The 18,587-nt window shown below is 47.8% G+C and overlaps 2 protein-coding genes across 2 annotated transcripts; one reads left to right on the top strand and one right to left on the bottom strand.

Annotated features, from left to right (window-relative positions):
- Positions 1 to 2,047: 2,047 nt before the first annotated feature.
- On the bottom strand, positions 2,048 to 2,481 carry LOC138787454 (histone H2A type 1). The gene has a single exon (XM_069964758.1). The coding sequence runs from the start codon at positions 2,465 to 2,467 to the stop codon at positions 2,075 to 2,077; it is 393 nt and encodes a 130-aa protein (XP_069820859.1). The 5' UTR covers positions 2,468 to 2,481; the 3' UTR covers positions 2,048 to 2,074.
- A 9,314-nt stretch (positions 2,482 to 11,795) lies between these two features.
- Positions 11,796 to 16,704, top strand: LOC138787432 (E3 ubiquitin/ISG15 ligase TRIM25-like). Its single transcript, XM_069964735.1, has one exon. It carries the CDS (start codon positions 11,796 to 11,798, stop codon positions 13,506 to 13,508), a length of 1,713 nt encoding a protein of 570 aa, XP_069820836.1. The 3' UTR covers positions 13,509 to 16,704.
- Positions 16,705 to 18,587: the final 1,883 nt, after the last annotated feature.

The raw sequence follows: 18,587 nt of genomic DNA, 5'->3' as shown, positions 1-18,587 counted from the left end.
CTGGATACACAGAAGCCTCTGTCCGCTATCACTGAGGCCACGGGTACCGGGAGTCATAGAGCCCATAGACACCGCATCATCATTCCAGGGGCTGCCGGACAATGAATGTGACCGAGTGAGCACCAGGAGAGGGCGCTATTACCGGGAGTCACCGCCAACAACCGGGAGTGAGGATGAACGCCGATTGGTCACGGACACTTCTTGGCGGGTTCAGCTTTATATGAATCAGCCAATAGAATCTAGGGGGCGTGTCTTCCTTCAGCCAATAGAATCTAGGGGGCGTGTCTTCCATCAGCCAATGAGGCCACGTCCCGCAGTATAAATTAGTGATGGGAAATCTAGTTCGTTTTGGTGATTAGTTCACTGAAAAGATTAGTTCAGTTAGTTCCGTATTTTTCTGGATTCTGCTGAGAAGATATTGAACAGTTCTGGTTCATTACACAGAAGCTCCGGCTCCTAGGATGAGTTATAGTCTTGTTATATAATGATCAGATATAGTTAATACATCTGATCATTATATAACAAACTTTTGTTAAAGGGGTACTCTGGAGAAAATGCATTCAAAAGTTATTTATTCAAGTTAGTAATTTCCTTTTTTTTCTTTTTTAAATATTCAAGCCTCCCAGTACTTATCAGCTGCTGTATGTCCCACAGAATGTCATGTTGCAAGGAGCTCTGTGTCAGACTGGGAAGATTACATGACTTCATGTGGGGCATACAGCAACTGATAAGTACTGGAAAGCTTACTTTTTTTTTTTAAATGTTTAACTTTCATCATTCTCCAGTTCTCTCACTTGTCGGAGCAATATCAGAAAGCTGTGAGCTGTGATTGGCTGCTATGGGGGCAAAGAAAATCTTCCTCTAAAACAGCCTGCTGATTCTCCAGCCATATCCTATGAGGAGCTGATAGAGAGAGGCATCATGGGACCTGTGAACTAAATGAACTAGATGAACTGCTGAACCAAATGGTTTGAGAGTGAATCAGGAATCAGGTCTAGTTCAATGTGATGCATATGACTGAGCCCAGCACTGCCCCCTGTGGTGGTGTAGAGGACTGACTCATAATGAATGTGTATGAGGGAGCTGAGAAGCAGATCAGCAGCCACCATTTTGAGTACAGAACAGGAGCCGGGGGGGTAAAGATTTTAGCTACAGGACTGATCTTCTAGGCTCCAGGAGGCTGATCTAATCCCAAAGACAGGTGAGGGACATGAACCACACATAGGAACTAACTCTCTCTCTCTCTCTCTTACACACATATGGGCTGTGTCTGTCTACTGTGCAATTTCAATGTTATTAATAGTATAACTATTATATTTGTATGTGATGTGTGCGGTCTAGTGTTTTACAGCATCAGGAGCTATAGAGCAAGTGTGAGAGCAGGGGGCTTGTTTCCTGGAGCTGGATGAGGGATCACTGGCTCCTCCCACTTTCTGTTTAGTTCATAATGAACTAATCTCTGTCAGGATGGTGAACTAGATGAACTAGTTCACTCTGAAGATTAGTTCATTTTGAACTAATCACTCACGAACTACCCATCACTACGCCACACTAATCGGCTGATCCCCGGAGCTCCCCGCTTGTTTTGTTCAGTCTCATCCCCGCGGTTATTTCATCTATACCGGTGTTAACACTTTAGAGAAAATAACACGTAACCCTGGATCCAGGCGGGAAGCGATTATCAGATCTCATATCCTTCCCTACATAATACTACCGTATATACCTTCGTGTGTGACGGGATGTGTGCTCGGTGACAGCCCTGTATAGTGCCGGTGTGGAGGGGTCGGTTACAGCCCTGTATAGTGCCGGGATATGTGCTCGGTTATATCCCTGTATAGTGCCGGGATATGTGCTCGGTTAGATCCCTGTATAGTGCCGGGATATGTGCTCGGTTACATCCCTGTACAGTGCCGGTGTGGCGGGATCGGTGACAGCCCTGTACAGTGCCGGTGTGAGCTGTGTATAGTGCCGGTGTGGCGGGATCGGTCCCCGGTTACAGCCCTGCATGATGAGGAGGTGGGTGGCTCTTAGAAGAGCCTTTGGGGTTGCGGCCGGTACCGGCTGGAGGGGCGGATCACTTGCTCTTGGCCGCTTTACTGCTCTCCGTCTTCTTGGGCAGCAGCACGGCCTGGATGTTGGGCAGGACGCCGCCCTGGGCGATGGTCACCCCTCCCAGCAGCTTGTTGAGCTCCTCGTCGTTGCGCACGGCCAGCTGCAGGTGACGGGGGATGATGCGGGTCTTCTTGTTGTCCCGGGCGGCATTACCGGCCAACTCCAGGATCTCAGCGGTCAGATACTCCAGCACGGCGGCCAGGTAGACCGGAGCACCGGCGCCCACCCGCTCAGCGTAGTTTCCCTTACGGAGAAGCCTGTGCACACGGCCGACGGGGAACTGCAGTCCTGCCCGGGAGGAGCGCGTCTTGGCCTTAGCGCGGACCTTGCCTCCTTGTTTGCCGCGTCCGGACATTGTAGCAGATGAGGATTATAGCCGAAGTCTTGTACAGGAAATCTCGTAGATGTATCACAAGCCGCTGCTCTTCTGCCTTATATAGTCTATAGCCCCGCCCTCCGGATCATGTGATTGGGTAGATTTCAATCCGGCCAATGGGGAGAGGACTTGAAGGAGAACCAATGATGTGCAGTGTGCGGGGTAGAAGGCGTGCCCACAGGTCACATGACGTCCTCCTCCAGTACAGCAGTGATCAGGCAGCCGGGTTCATTTGCATGGTTCTTACCGCACCCTTCTCTTCTTTATAAGCCCAAAGGCTTCAATGGAGCCGGAGCTTCTACACGGAGCTTTATTCCTCCTCCATCAGCGCAGTCAGCAGATAATGGATCAGCCGCTAAAATCATCGATATTCGTCATCTGCCTCTATATCCTATAACGCACAGCCAGTCTATTCTACTGATCCGCGGTACAACAGCGCCACCTCCTGTCCCCGCTGCGGTATTACTCCCCTCTATGTAGCGGATGTGAAGCTTCCTCCCCGCTGATTGGCTGAACACAGAGGCGATGTCGGCTTTGAATTTCCCGCTCGCTCTGCGGGTCTCGCGCTGTTCTTGTTTTTTTCTCCGATCGCTTTTTGCCCAAACACCGGGATCGGTCAGCAGGACTAACGGCGAGACCCGGGCAGGTGTATTGTATGGAAGAGGATCGTGTGTGCACACCAGGAGATTGTTACCGATACCTGATCGATGTCTATAGTATGAATAAATCGATGAGTCGGGCAGTATACCACCGATCCTCAGGATGTAGCTCCGCCCACAGTGTTAACCCCTCACTGCCCTTGTTGTTTCTGCTGTCTCTTCCCCCTCGTAGCTGTAATATAACAGGGCTATACACTGCAGTCATCACAGCCGATCACAAACACAGCGCAACTACATCGCTACTAACCACTAACCACAGTGCAGGATTAGGGCGGCAGCTGCTGGAGGATAGATGGTTCTTATCACAGCCTGAGTGTTGTATTCTAGTAAAGTGCCACGAGGGGGAGGCAGAGTACAGTCTGATGTACATAAACGCTAGAAATGCTGTGCAGGATTACAAAGACCAACACCGCCATCTTGTGGCAGCTGTACAGAATTACAGGAATATAAAATCAACAATCAGCGATGCTGCCACTAGGTGGAGACAATGTACAGTGCAGCTTCTTCTAGAGACTCAGGCCGGATAGGAAGATAACAGTTTTTGCTGCCATCTTGTGGCTACAGAGCAAATTGCAGAGTTTTTTTTTTTTTATTATCCAAATTCTCTTTATTCCTTTCATCAGTTGAGGCATTGTTTCATTAACCAGTATTCATTTATTTATGTTACCATCAAATAGTTTCTGCTTTTTGTTATGCATGCATAGTTGTGAACAAGGCGCGAGAAGTGCTAAAACGCGTCAACGTTTGTATATACTGTTCCCGATGTGAAGATTTATAATAAAGAAATACTAATTTACATATCCTGTGGGTCTGGTGCTGGATTTCCTTTTCCGTATAATATATAGTATATAATATACTGCATAAGCTGTAATCTATACAGTCCATAAGATGACTCTATCATGGACTAAACCCTGAAAGTGAATGAAGCTAAAATGTTATATCACACACAACCTGGGACAGGGGTGGCGCTGTTTTGGCAAAAAAAGTAGCTGCGTTTTTTTCTAATCTTGAATTTCCCCTTTAACTATTCAATCATACATGAGCCCAACACAGAGCAGAGCGCCCCCTGCCGGCCCTTAGAGCAGGAGATCATAACTGAGGTGTTCTGAAGAGACTGACATCTACTGACTGAGTGTAGTATTATACTTGTCATACACTTTGGATTTCATGACCCCCTTTGGTTTCCGTAGCTGAAACACATGATCTGTTAGTTTTTAAAATTAATTATAAAAAGGGGGAGGGAGGGGTAATTACCCTGTGCCCCCATATAGTACTTAGGCAATTCTGTGCCCCCATATAGTAGTTAGGCCCTTTCTGAGCTTCCATATAATAGTTAAGTCCTCTGAGTGCCCCAATATAATAGTTAGGCCCCATCTGTACACACATATAGATATATGGAGCCTCCCCTTCCCTTCCGACTGGTAGTTGGCTCCCCCAGTAAATATCCCCTAATGTACATATAGACACCCCCTGAAGGTAATTCCTGTTAGCCCCCAGCTGCTACACTGCAGTCCTTTGGAATCTCCTCTTCCCACTCTGAGCTCACAAGTTAGAGGGTGTGGACAGAGTGGCCCCTCTTGTGGCAGGAGACATGATGCTACCTGTGGCCACAAGAGTAGCTTGCAGGGCATGGAGCCAATGGCTCCTCACCCAGTGGTCGGATGGGCCCTCCTGGGAGCGGGGGGCCTGGTTCCCTGGTTGCTGACACTGGCCCTGCTGCTCCCTCATTTCCACCATAGGAATTCTCAAAGGAGATCTGATCTCTTTTCCCCCCCAGACTGACATAGTGGCCTCTGATTGGTTGATAATGGAGCAGCCCACAGATAATGTCTCTTGGGGGGGGGGGGGGTCACCTTGGGAAGAATGATCTCTTAGGGCTATATGGATTCCCTGTATCTCAATCTGCTATATCTGATGTTCTGCTTCCTTACACAGGGCTCCAGCATAGATCTCAGCCTCTAAGTCTTATGTTTTAGCAATGGCCTCGGTTTTAATGATCCTCGATGGATAGGAGGGCCACGTTTATGTAAGAGCTGGGGTCTTGTATGACTTTTACCACTGCCTTACTGTGAGATTTTGTCCGATTGTCTGGACTCAAGATTTCCCATCCCGGCACAGGTGTGGACGACGTCCGCTTCAATGTCGCCTAGTTCCTTTATAATTGGGGCATCCAATTTCATGAATGCTCTGGATTCTTCTCCTGCATCATAGGAATCTGGGTCTGCAGATGGGTCAAGCATGGACGCCATATTGGATGCAGTAATGGATGCTGAGGTATTCACCCTTCTTCAGCAGATTTGTTTTTTGGAGATCTTAAAGGTTTTCTTGTAAGGGTCCTTTCTGATTGTTCCCATTATGGTCTGCTTATGGACCTGGGAGAAGCTTGTGAAGTCGTGGCAAATGGAGGTGTCCTGAGCAAGGGGTCTGCAGTAGATGTTATAATGCAGGCTAGCAGGTGGTACCGCTGCAGCACTTGAATCACAGTCCATGTTCAGAAGGTAATATAGCTTGGGAACGAGTCTGTCAAGTGTTTCCCCTTTAAAACAGAGTAGCTCTGCTATGGGCAGGTTGACTGTGGGGCGACTGTCCAGTAAACATTGGACTCTGCTGGCGAAGGTCTTTACAGCTTTGTATGGCTGCAGTTCTGAAGTAAATAGAAAGAAACCCTTGTCAAGATGGGATCTCTCCCTACTGGTATGAGAGAAGCTCTCACAGAATAATTCCCAAGCCCGGCAAGGTCCTCTCCCTCCTTGATTCCTACCACCCCATTTCCCTCCTTAATTCTGACATTAAGATCCTTGCGAAGATTCTAACTACCAGGCTTAACAGTGTTAATTCCCATTGGTTCATCTGGTCCAAACTGGTTTTATGCCTGGCAAAGCCACAGATATTAATGTCAGAAGTCTGTTTCTCAATATAGACGCTGGTAGATTAGGTCTTCAATCGGGTTTTGTGCTTTCCTTAGATTTCCTTAAAGCCTTTGGCTCTGTCTAACGGCCTTACCTCTGGGAAGTTCTACGTAGATGTAAGATCGTCCCAACCTTTTTATCCTTTATACAGCTCCTATACTCAAATCCAACTGCTTGGGTCAGGACTAGAGATGAGAGAACCTTGAGCATGCTGGAGTCGATCCGAACCCGATCGTTCGGCATTTGATTAGCAGGGGCTGGTGAAGTTGGATAAAGCCCTAAGGCTATGTGGAAATCATGGATATAGTCATTGGCTGTATCCATGTTTTCCAGACAACCTTAGAGCTTTATCCAACTTCAGCAGCCCCGCTAATCAAATGCCGAATGATGGGGTTTGGATGGACCCGAACCCGAACCCAGTTCGCTTATCTCTAGTCAGGACAAACCTGGACATTTTTGCTCCATTTTCGCTCCAAGGTGGCACCAGACTGTCCCTATCCCCCTTACTATTTGCCCTACCTATAAAGCCCTTGCCGACGCCATCCGTCACACCGATACCTTCAACGGGATTACAAGAGGTTCGATAATCGAAAAAGTTTTCTCTTTATGCGGATGATGGTCCATCTCTAGCCTCCCTTCTTGATATAAACCGGTTCAGGGCCTGCTCGGGGTTATGTATAAATTGGCTTCTTTTCCCCATACTCCTGGCTGTAGCATCCCCCAGCCCCTTTTTAGTAGTTTAAATATCTAAGAGTCCTCGTCTCCCCTAAGGTCACTCAACTTCAGAATCTAGACCCCCTCCCTTCTGATCTAAGCCACTGAATCTTAACTTAAAACCTGGGCATCCCTCCCCTTGTCTCTTCTAGGGTGGATAAATATAGTAAAGATGATCTACCTCCCCAAGTTCCTTTGTCTCCTGCACAACTGTCATACCCCCTCCCCCCCTTTTCCTATTTTAGACAACTGGATTCTATTCTTTGGGCTTTCTACAGGCAGGGGAAGTCTCCCAGATTTAGCCTCGTCCCACTTCAGGCCCCTAAAGATTACGGTGACTTGGCAGCCCCAAACCTCCATACTTACTACTTCGCTTCTCAACTGGTTAATGTTTACTGGTGGCTTGACATCGACTAAAGTAATTCTGCTTCTTCTTCCTATGGAGCCCTCATTGGCTCTTGTGAGGGCTTGGCCAGTACTCTTTTTTTAGATATGAGCGGGTCAGTGAGGCTCCTCTTCTTCCGGTAAGAGTGGTGGTGTACGCTTGGACTAAGGCTCAGAGGAGACTAGGCTGTCCTTTTCCTTACTGGTTGCTCAGGACGCCTCTCTGGCTGAATCCTCATCTGCCCCACTTTTTAAACCATCCAGCAACGGGTTATTGACCTCTAAGAGTTTTTCTGGACCAACCTCTAGCCTGAAATGTCACATACTGAGGACTTGGACAAGCCTTTAACAAATATACACTGCTCAAAAAACTGAAGGGAACCCTCAGATAACCCCTCCTAGATGTGACTGAAATCTTCTCATTGAACTCTTTGTTCTGTACAAAGCTAAATGTGCTGACAACAAAATCCCACACACCTCATCAATGGAAATCACATTTATTACCCAATGGCGGCCTGGATTTGGAGTCGCACACAAAATTAAAGTGGAAAAACACCCTTTGATGTAATGTCCTTATACCAAGTGACAGTGAGTCTGAGTATTGTGTGTGGCCTCCACGTGCCTGTATGACCTCCCTACAAGACCCGGGCATGCTCCTGATGAGGTGTCTGTATGACCTCCCTACAAGGCCCGGGCATGCTCCTGATGAGGTGTCTGTATGACCTCCCTACAAGGCCCGGGCATGCTCCTGATGAGGTGGCTGTATGACCTCCCTACAAGGATCGGGCATGCTCCTGATGAGGTGTCTGTATGACCTCCCTACAAGGCCCGGGCATGCTCCTGATGAGGTGTCTGTATGACCTCCCTACAAGGCCCGGGCATGCTCCTGATGAGGTGTCTGTATGACCTCCCTACAAGGCCCGGGCATGCTCCTGATGAGGTGTCTGTATGACCTCCCTACAAGGCCCGGGGCATGCTCCTGATGAGGTCTATGACCTCCCTACAAGGCCCGGGCATGCTCCTGATGAGGTGGCCAATGGTCTCCTGAGGGATCTTCTCCCAGGCCTGGACTAAAGCATCTGCCAACTCCTGCAGTCTGTGCTGCAACATGATGTTGGAGGATGGAGCGAGACATGATGTCCCTGATGTGCTCAATCAAATTCGGGTCTGGGGAACGGGCGGCCAGTCCATAGCTTCAATGTCTTCATCTTGCAGCCACATGAGGTCTAGCATTGTCCTGCATTAGGAGGAACCCTGGGCCAATTGCACAACATATGGTCTCACAAGGGCTCTGAGGATCTCATCTTGGTACCTAATGGCAGTCAGGCTACCTCTGGCAGCACATGGAGCGCTGTTTGGCCCCCCACACCATTACTGACTCACTGCCAAACTGCTCATGCTGAAGGACGTTGCAGGCAGCAGATCGCTCTCCATGGCGTCTCCTGACTCTGTCCCGTCTGTCACATGTGCTCAGTGTGAACCTGCTATCATCTGTGAAGAGCACAGGGCATCAATGGCAAATTTGCCAATCCTGGTGTTCTCTGGTAAATGCCAAGCGTCCTGCACGATGTTGGGCTTTGAGCACAACCTCCATCTGTGGACATCGGGCCCTCATACCATCCTCATGGAGTCGGATTCTAACCGTTTGTGCAGACACATGCAAATTTGTGGCTGCTGGAGGTCATTGTGCAGGGCTCTGGCAGTGCTCCTCCTGTTCCTCCTTGCAAAAGGTGGAGGTAGCGGTCCTGCTGCTGGGTTGTTGCCCTCCTACAGCCTCCTCAATGTCTCCTGGTAGCGCCTCCAGCCCCTGGACAGTACGCTGACAGACACAGTAAACCTTCTTGCCACAGCTTGCATTGATCTGCCGTCCTGGATGAGCTGCACTGATGTGAGTGTGATTGCTGTGGTCAACCTTGCTAGCTGGTTAATAAGGTTACCCTATTGGTAGCCTTGGGCCTCAGGTAGCCTACAAATATCTCTCCTGATCTCACTACGAGATACGGCCTCAAGGACATTTCTTCTGGACTGCCCTGGATATTCAGGACTTATGTCTTACTATTATTCTGGTGTATTTTCTGCTTTGTTCTCTTCAGTCTACCCGATTCTGAGGTTCCCGGGAATTGTTGAGTGCTTTGATGTTTTGATATTATTGTTAAAATAAATTGTATAAATAAAACCTTTAAAAAAAAAAGAGAGAAAAACCTGTACTAATTCTCCGACCTTTATGTGATACGTCACCTGTGGGCGCATCCATGAGTACTTGTCACCAACGTGATAGCTGGTAGGAGCCGACCTTGGCGTTAGCCAGAACAGGACTCTGCAACAGCAAGGGGGCCCTTCAGTAAAACGCAACTTCTCCAACCCCTGGATAGGCTTGTAGTACCTCTGCACTTTGCAGGACTTGAAGACAATGGCCCTCTCAGCCTTGACAGACTGGTTCTTTCAGCAGTAGACACATCTTTGGTGCTTTAGCGCTGAATACTCAAGAAGGCAGAAACACAGGAAACATGATCGGGAACACAGTAGTATATGGGATATACTGTCTCAGACACAGGAACAGAATACCAGAAGGAGGACTGACAAAGCTCCCTAGCCCTGCTCTAACCACTCTTATATACTTCAAAGACAAGGCTAGGGGGGTATAAGGCGGTCAGGGACAAGTCACCCGTGAGTATGAGTTCACTAATTCTGTTCACTTTGTACCAGAAAAGCACACTTACTACATTGAGCAGGGCCCCTCAGGCAACGCTTCTCCTCTCTCTCTACTGCAAGTACTCACTACTACAAGCACCTGTTCTCTACCTCAACTGTGAGCACCTAAGCTATTGCCAACTATACTGACTGCATTGCACTAGACTATATGCCGCTATCCGTATATTTGTATTGCACTACGGTTACCTCCAGTAAACTGTTCTATTTTTACTAAATGCATTGGACTCTGTCTTCCTCTTTGCGCACCTGCACCTACACAAACACCTGTACACTTGCCCCCTAGCTTCGTAGAAACCGGTCTAGGTAGGTAGCACAAGCCCCAGTCCTTAGTTATCTGGGTGTAGAAAGATGTCTGAAATTTCCCAGTTACCTGCACTGCGCAGTAGGATACATAGACCTTTATATACTTGTAGTTTTGTCCTACTGGGATCAGCTCCTACTGCTTCAGGAGTCTGCCCTGCACTTTGTAGATAAGTTCCTGGCGTGGGTCAGGGTGATCCTTGGTGGCTGCTCTCCCTTACTTGTTGTTTAGCACCGCAGAGTGAAAGCGTTTGCTTGTTTTAAGAAAGAGTCTCTCAGAGCTAGTCTCTCCTGCATCTGTCCTTACGGACCTCCAACGACTAACTCCAATCCCTGTCAGGGGTGCTGACAAAAGCCATTCCCAGGCTTAACTACAGCAGGGACAGTCTTGTTTTGTGTCCTCTCTCACTAGAAACCTGACAAGAATTAACTTCACCAGTGTAACTCCTCCTAAGGGGTGTTTGTGTACCCTCCTGTGAGTGATGGGGCTGAGTGTGTGCAGAGAGAGGCTAGAGAGGATAGGACAGACAGAAGAAGCACCTAAGATAGGTCAGCATAAAACACATAACATATAAAACATAACCCATTACTTCCTTCAGCTGCGTATAGTAATACATACTGTATATACATTAGAAGTGCTTACACCTAGCAGAAAAGCCAGCAAACTTGAGGAAAAATCCAACTTCTTGTCTTTATTCAGGCTCCACATATAATAGACACCGGACACAGCAGCTAACGCGTGTAAACGCAGCGAACGATCAAACGACAAACGAGAAATCGTTCATTTTGATCTTTCAACATGTCATCAAATCGTCGTTCGCCAAAAATTCACCGATCGTTCCGTGTAAACAGTCGACGCTCGCAGCCCCGCCCGGCCCCCCGCTCATCCTCAGCCCCCTACGCAGACTCGATCGCCACCCCCGCCGCTGTGATCACCACCACCGCCGCTCCGATCGCCCCCCCGCCGCTCCGATCGCCACCCCCCCCCCCCGCCGCCGCTCCGATCACCCCCCTGACCCGCGAGTATACGTCACCTGCACCCATAGCAGGTCTTCCGACATCCCCGACTCCGCTCTTCAGTGCACTGATTGGCTGAAGAGGGGAGCCGGGAATTTCAAACAGCTCCTCTTCAGCCAATCAGTGCTGCCTTGCATTGCTGAAGAGGAGCACTGATTGGCTGAAGGGGGGGCGTTTGAAATTCCCGACTACCCTCTTCAGCCAATCAGTGCACTGAAGAGCGGTTGATTGTGGGGCCGGGCTGTGGGCGAGCGGAGGGCCGGGCTGCGGGCGGGGGGGTGGTCTGCGGGCGGGCCGGGCTGCGGGCACGCGATCGCAAAACGATTTTTCCGTATGATATATCGTACCGTCTAAACGATGATTGTTATGACAAAAAAAACGGTGCTCCGACAACGTTAATCGTTCGATCGGGCCAATTATTGTTTTGTGTAAACGCACCATTACACTCTAATCGCATCCTTCCCTGTAACGAAAGACATCTGTTCCCTGTAACCAAAAACATCAGGTGATTAAAGGGTTAATAGACAGCTCTCGGGATGTACAACATCACATGTGCTGGAACACGCCTTATAAAATACACTTTCAGTTTCCATTCTTGTGATTTCGGAAGCCATGGCGTCTGCTGATCTGAGAGACGAGCTGCTCTGCTCCATCTGTCTGAACCTTTATACAGATCCTGTAATCCTGAGATGTGGACACAACTTCTGCTGGGACTGTATTCATCAGGTCCTGATCACACAGGACGGGGCTGGAGTTTATTCCTGTCCTCAATGTAGAGCAGAGTTTCAGGAGCGGCCGGCACTGATAAAGAACATAACACTGTGTAATGTAGCAGAACGTCTCTTGTCTACTCAGCCGCATCAGGAGATCACCGGGATCCGCTGCACTTACTGTGTGGACTCTCCTGTCCCTGCTGTGAGATCCTGTCTGCTGTGTGAGGCTTCTCTGTGTGATAAACACCTGAGATATCACAGCAAGTCACCAGAACACGTCCTGACCGATCCCAGCACTTCCCTGGAGAAGAGGAAATGTTCCGTCCATAAGAAGGTTCTGGAATATTACTGCACTGAGGACGACGTCTGTATCTGTGTGTCCTGCAGTCTGGTTGGAGATCACCGGGGACACCGGGTGGAGATGCTGGATGAGGCCTCCGAGGAGAGGAAGAAGAAGCTGAGAAATGTTCTGAGAAAACTGATGACAAAGAGAGAGAAGACTGAAGAAAGGGTCCGGAGTGTGGAGGAGCGCAGGAGAAAAGCTCAAGAGAAAGCATCTGGAGAAGCCAAGAGAGTCACCGCCCTGTTTATAGACATCAGGAGACGGCTGGACGACCTGGAGAAGAGGATCCTGAGTGAGATCTCCAGGCAGGAGGAGACGCTGTCACGGTCACTGTCTGATGTCATCCAGAAGCTGGAAATAAAGAAGGACGAGCTGTCCAGGAAGATGAGACACATTGAGGAGCTGTGTAGCATGGCGGATCCACTGACTGTCTTACAGGATCCAGACACAGGTGACTTGTGTGATCCTGAGGAGAGGGGAGGTGATGAGGACACAGGGGGACATGATACCACACATGGTGTAGATGTGGATGTGATTACAGGGATGTTACATGCAGGTTTCTCTGATATAGTGACCCATCTACAGACCATCTCATCGCCAAAGACAATAAAGTCACAGCCCCCCGGGGTTCGATCTCTTCCTAGTCACACACAAGCTTCACCTGTGTCAGGTAGACAATATGGGGGCCATGGTTTAATAGTCAGGACTGGGGGTGCTGGGGGGGAGGGAGGGATCTATGGGCAGGGTCCTGCAGACATATTACTGGGTGTAAGCACAGCTCATAATATTCTCCTTATATCAGACGACCTGAAAACTGCAACCCGGACACATACAAAGCAGAATCGTCCAGAAACAGCAGCGAGATTCCAGGATTATCCTCAGGTGATGAGCAGTGGGGGATTCTCCTCAGGGCGACATTACTGGGATGTGGAGATCAGGGGATCAGGGAGGTGGAGGGTGGGAATGTGTTACCCCAGTATAGACAGGAGGGGGGAGCAGTCACTTATTGGGGATAATAACAAGTCCTGGATTTTAGAAGGAAGGTGGTGGAATATTCAGTATACGGTGATACATGACAGTAAGAGGACCCAGTTACCTCAGATCTCCAGTAATAGAGTCAGGATCTGTCTGGATTATGAGGCCGGGCGGCTGTCCTTCTATGAGCTGTGTGACCCCATCAGACACTTACACACCTTCACCGCCACCTTCACCGAGCCCCTTCATGCTGCATTATGTGTATGTGATGGTTCTATAAAGATATCAGGATAAGGAGAAGCTGTGAGGAGACGTCACCAGAGACCGGTAACATCACAGGTAGCAGAATTTGATTGGTGGAGCATTCAGCCTATAGGAGGCAGTGGGAGGGGCCTCAGGAGGGATCTCTTCTCTTCTTTAGGGCTTATCCACACAGAGCACATACACTGCAGATTATTCATCCTGATTTTCAGTTTTCAGTGTCCCGTTATTTTGTGGATTTATTGCTCATTCTTCCTCTAGTCTTGCAAAAGGAAAAAAACTAATAAACCCACAATAATAATAATTTTTAATAATTTTTATTTATATAGTGCCAACAGATTCCGCAGCACTTTACAATTCTGGGGGTACATACATAGACAAAAATAGACATTACAATGATATACATATGAGTATCCATACATAAGGAGTGAGGGCCCTCCTCGCATGCATCAGCTTACAGACTTACAGGAGACAAAAATGGCAGAGGGGCAAAGTGATTCATTGTTCTTATGGTCCGGCCATCTTTATAAATAAGGCAGTGTAGGTAAGGGTTGGTGAACCTGTCACCAGCCAATGCCTGCATGCACAGGTCTAAGTGCTTAAATGCTTGGTGTGTGTGTGTGCATGTGCGTGTGTGTGGTGGTGGGGGTTGAGGGTAGCGGTCAAATTAGGGAACCTGGTAAGCCTGCTTGAACAGTGTAGTGACTGGCAAAGGGAGAGGCATCGGTGTAGTGACTGGCACAGGGGGAGGCATCAGTATAGCAGCTGGACAGGGAGATGAGCCTGGCTGCTGCATTAAGAATGGACTGGCGAGGGGAGAGTTTAGAGGTATAAAGGCCGATTAGTAAGGGAATGAATCAGAGCGACAATGAGCATTTTAGCTGAATCAACAATAAAGGGACGGATTTTAGCGATGTTTTTTAGATGCAGATTACAGGAATGTGAAAGAGATTGAATATGAGGAGTGTACGACAGATCAGAGTCAAACATAACCCCAAGGCAGCGGGCTGCGGAACCCCAACTGTAAGGGGAAGAGAAGATGAGGTGGAACCAGAAAGTGATACACTAAAGGAGCGGTCGGAGAGATAGGAGGAAAACCAGGAAAGAGCAGAGTTCTTAAGGCCGATAGAGCAGAGCATGGAGAGGAGGAGCTGGTGGTCTACTGTGTCAAATGCTGCAGATCCAGGAGAATGAGCAGAGAATGGTCACCTTTAGATTTGGTGGTGAGGAGATCATTGGAGACTTTAGTTAGGGCAGTTTCTGTAGAATGGAGAGGATGGAAACCCGACTGGAGGGGGTCAAGAAGAGAGGTAGCGGGTTAGGTGGGAATAGACCAGACGTTCCAAGAGTTTTAAGATAAAAGGGAGATTAGAGACAGGTCGATAGTAGGCAGCACAGGAGGGGTCCAGAGAGGGTTTTTTCAGTAAGGGAGTGATGATGGAGTGTTTGAAAGTCGAGGGGAAGATGCCAGAGGAGAGGAAGAGGTTGAAGATTTTAGTAAGGTAAGTAGTGACAACAGGAGAGAGAGACTGGACAAGGTGTGAGGGAATAGGGTCGCTAGGGCAGGTGGTGGGGCGAGAGGAGGAGAGGATTCTGGAGACTTCCTCCTCTGTCACTGGCTCAAAGGCTGAGAGGGATGAGGAGGAACAGTAAGAGGGAATAGGATTAATATTTCCTGGGGACTGGGAGATGATTTACTGACGGATTGTGTCTATTTTGTCCTTTAAGTAGTTGGCTAGGTCTTCAGCGCAGAGGTTAGTGATGGGTGTCTGAGGTTTGGGTTTAAGGAGAGAGTTGAGGGTATCAAAGAGGTGTTTTGGGTTATGGGATAGAGAAGAGATCAGAGTGGTAAAGTAGGATTGCTTAGCAGAGTGAAAAACAGAGTAGTAGCTTCTAAGCACAAACTTAAAATGGATTTCCTCCACAGACGTTCAGCACACCTAAAACACCATCTAAGAAAGCGAGTTCTGGATGTGTGCCAGGGTTGTGGCCGTCTGTGTTGGGCTGTTTGGGGTATAGGGGGTGTAAGTTTGTCCAGGGTGGTTTTAAGGGTGTTGTGGTATTGTTTGGCAGCAAGTTTAGGACAGGAGAGGGAAGAGGTGGGGGGCAGTGATAACAGTACAGTGTCTAAGAATTGTTGGGTGTCTATAGCACGTAAGTTCCTATATGTGAGTGAGGTCGGGGTGTCAAGAGGAGGATGAGAATTTGTTACCATAAAGGAGAGGAAGTTGTGGTCTGAGAGCTCAGTGGTAAAGTTAGTAAAGTTGGAAACTGGGTAAAGTCCGGAGAAGACCAGGTCCAAGGTATTCCCACCCTTGTGGGTTGGAGAGTTAGAATGCTGAGAGAGGCCAAGGGAGGAGGTTAGAGAAAGAAAACTGAGCGGCTGATGGGGAGATTGGGTTGTTAATTGGGATGTTAAAATCACCCATAATTAGAGCAGGAATATAAGAAGATAGAAAGTAAGGAAGCCAGGTAGAGAAGTGATCAAGAAACTTATGAGGTGAACCAGTAGGGCGGTAGATGACTGCGACTCTCAGGGAAAATAGATGGAAAAGTCGTACAGTGTGAACTTCAAAAGAGGAGAATGAGAGGGAGGGCACAGGGGGAATGACCTGGTAAGTGCAGTCTGGGGAGAGAAGTACACCCACTCCTCCACCATGTCTGTTATCAGGTCTAGGGGTATGGGAAATGTGTAAGCCACCATGAAATGAAATGAATATTATTGTAACTTCAGAGTTTATTTGACATATTTACAGAGTCCTCATCCACGAGCCATAAATTCCACCCAATATCCACCGCATGTGATGTAGATTATTAGCTGCGGCATTAAAGGATTTATTATTGATATATTAATATTTTGGGGCTATGAGGCAAATATCCAGAAGTGAGACTGCAGGAAGATATTCTGGAGACTCCACCACCCTACACCTGATCTCCGGCCCAAGAGCAGAGAATCCACACACAAAGTTTGTCCCTTCAACTTCTTGTCCTTAGAGTTATTGTCACATCCAGTGCGACTGCTGCAGGATCCACCTCCATATTGTTTTTTCACCGGTTACTAAAAAGTGACCACCAATATGGCGGCGAATACGGATTCTATTATTGTATAAATGTCTCCAGCCAGGGAGAAGACTTGTCGGGAGGAATAAATGTGAATGTGATGACTGTATAAAATGATGGATATATTAAAAGAGAAGTCCGGCCACATAACAAAAAAATAAATAAATAAACTTGCTTATTTATCTGGGTTTTATTGTATTATTTACTGTTAAGGTTTTATTGTAGGGAATATCTTATATTATTAGAGGGGAACTCCGAATAAGAAAAACTTGTTTTCTATTAAAAGTACATTAAAAGTTATATAGATGTGTCTATACAATGTATTACTGTATCTGTACGGTTCTGCCACACTGGTAGCTGATAGACTACAGGAAGTGAAAAAAAGCTGATAGACTACAGGAAGTGAAAAAAAGGGCCCCTGTGCCAATCCACATTGTCTCCTGCTCCCTCTGCTCTCCCACCTTAGGAGGCAAATATTCCATGCCTCTGTCTCACATTGTGTGTTTGCTGAGGACAGGCTGATGATGCAGACAGGGGGCAGGGTGTGATCTCACAGGAGGCTTAGCTGGATCCCGAGTGATTCACGATCTCTGACCAGCCAGAAGCAGCTACTGCACTAATTTTACTGATTGTGATGGGTGGGGGACTGTGATGATTAGCTGAGGGAAAGCATTGCATTCTGGGAACTGCTCAACCAGGAAGGACAGAAATACACAATACAGAACCCCCCCCCCCCCAAAAAAAAAAAATTAAATAAAATAAAATAAATGGATTTTTGGTAGTTTCAAAACTGGGATAGACACGTAAGTAATGTTATATGCTTCTGCAGAAGTTTAATTTTTTTTAACCTCTACCTGGAGTTCCCCTTTAAGGCCCTATTACATGAAGCGATTAACTGAAGGTTACGGCCAATAATTGTCGTGTGTAATAGAAGACAACGATCAGCCGACATGCACAATGTCGGCTGATCGTTGTCTTTCATCATGTTGAAACAGCAACGATCCCGATAGGAGCGATTTGCTATGGAATAGGAGCTGTGGCAGCAGACCGCCGCTATCTTCTATGGGCTGCCTGGACGATCTAGCGATCACCGGGCAGTCCCTCCGTGGCCCCCCTGCTCTTACCCACTCGCTGCCGACGCATGTAATAGCGCCAGCAGCGAGCGGGGAACTATGAGCAAGCGAGTGCTGACCTGACAGGTCGTCGCTCGTTTGCTCCTCAGAATCGCCCCGTGTAATGGGGGTTTTAGATATAATGTTGTTGTGGAAGTGGTCAGGACGCAGCAGAAGCTTCAGCATTCACACACTTCAGCTTGATAATCCTCATACACTGAAATCTGGTGGAACTAAACCACCCAGGACCCCTGCAGATGTCTACGTCCATTCGTCCATCATGCACCCTGGAGCTCAGCAGTCATAATCTTTTTGGATTTTTTTCCCTCTTTTTTAAAATGTTCAACTAATTCTAATCCCCTGGGGGGGGGGGGGGATCTAATATGGGGATTATAAAAAAAATTGTGACCAGAAAGTCATAGACAGTTTCTCAGGTTCGTAGTGTTGTAACAGCATGAGGTCCATTACTTCTGATTTACATGTCATCCATCTGGGTTGGCATCTGTACTGAGGGTCTTCACCAAAGTGACTGTGGTCTTGGCCAGCAGGAGATATTTCTCATTCCGTATCTAGCTGACTAACCAAAGCTACTTCCAGAGACATTCTTCAAAATCATCTCCGAGCAGTTCTTCTCCTTCTAAATAAGCACAGATTGGATCCTCCTCAATCAATCAAGTTTATAGGATTCATAATGGATTTACAAAATATGATATCCCTACCTTCACAAAGAATCATGAGACTCGAGTCAGCAGTCAATCCTACCTTTGCATGTTATAAAGATTTTGGGCACCCTGACCTCTTTCAAAGAAATGGTGCCTTGGGCCAGAGTCCACTTCAGGTCATCACAAGCAGTTATTATTAGGCCATGGTCCAGAATCCTGAATTCTCTAGATCAGATGATGAGTCTGAGAACGCAGAGATTTGGGCTGGTGGCTCAAGA

This window comes from Dendropsophus ebraccatus, chromosome 1 (assembly GCF_027789765.1).
Source record: "Dendropsophus ebraccatus isolate aDenEbr1 chromosome 1, aDenEbr1.pat, whole genome shotgun sequence".
NCBI lineage: Eukaryota > Metazoa > Chordata > Amphibia > Anura > Hylidae > Dendropsophus > Dendropsophus ebraccatus.
This window is presented reverse-complemented; position numbering and strand designations above follow the sequence as displayed.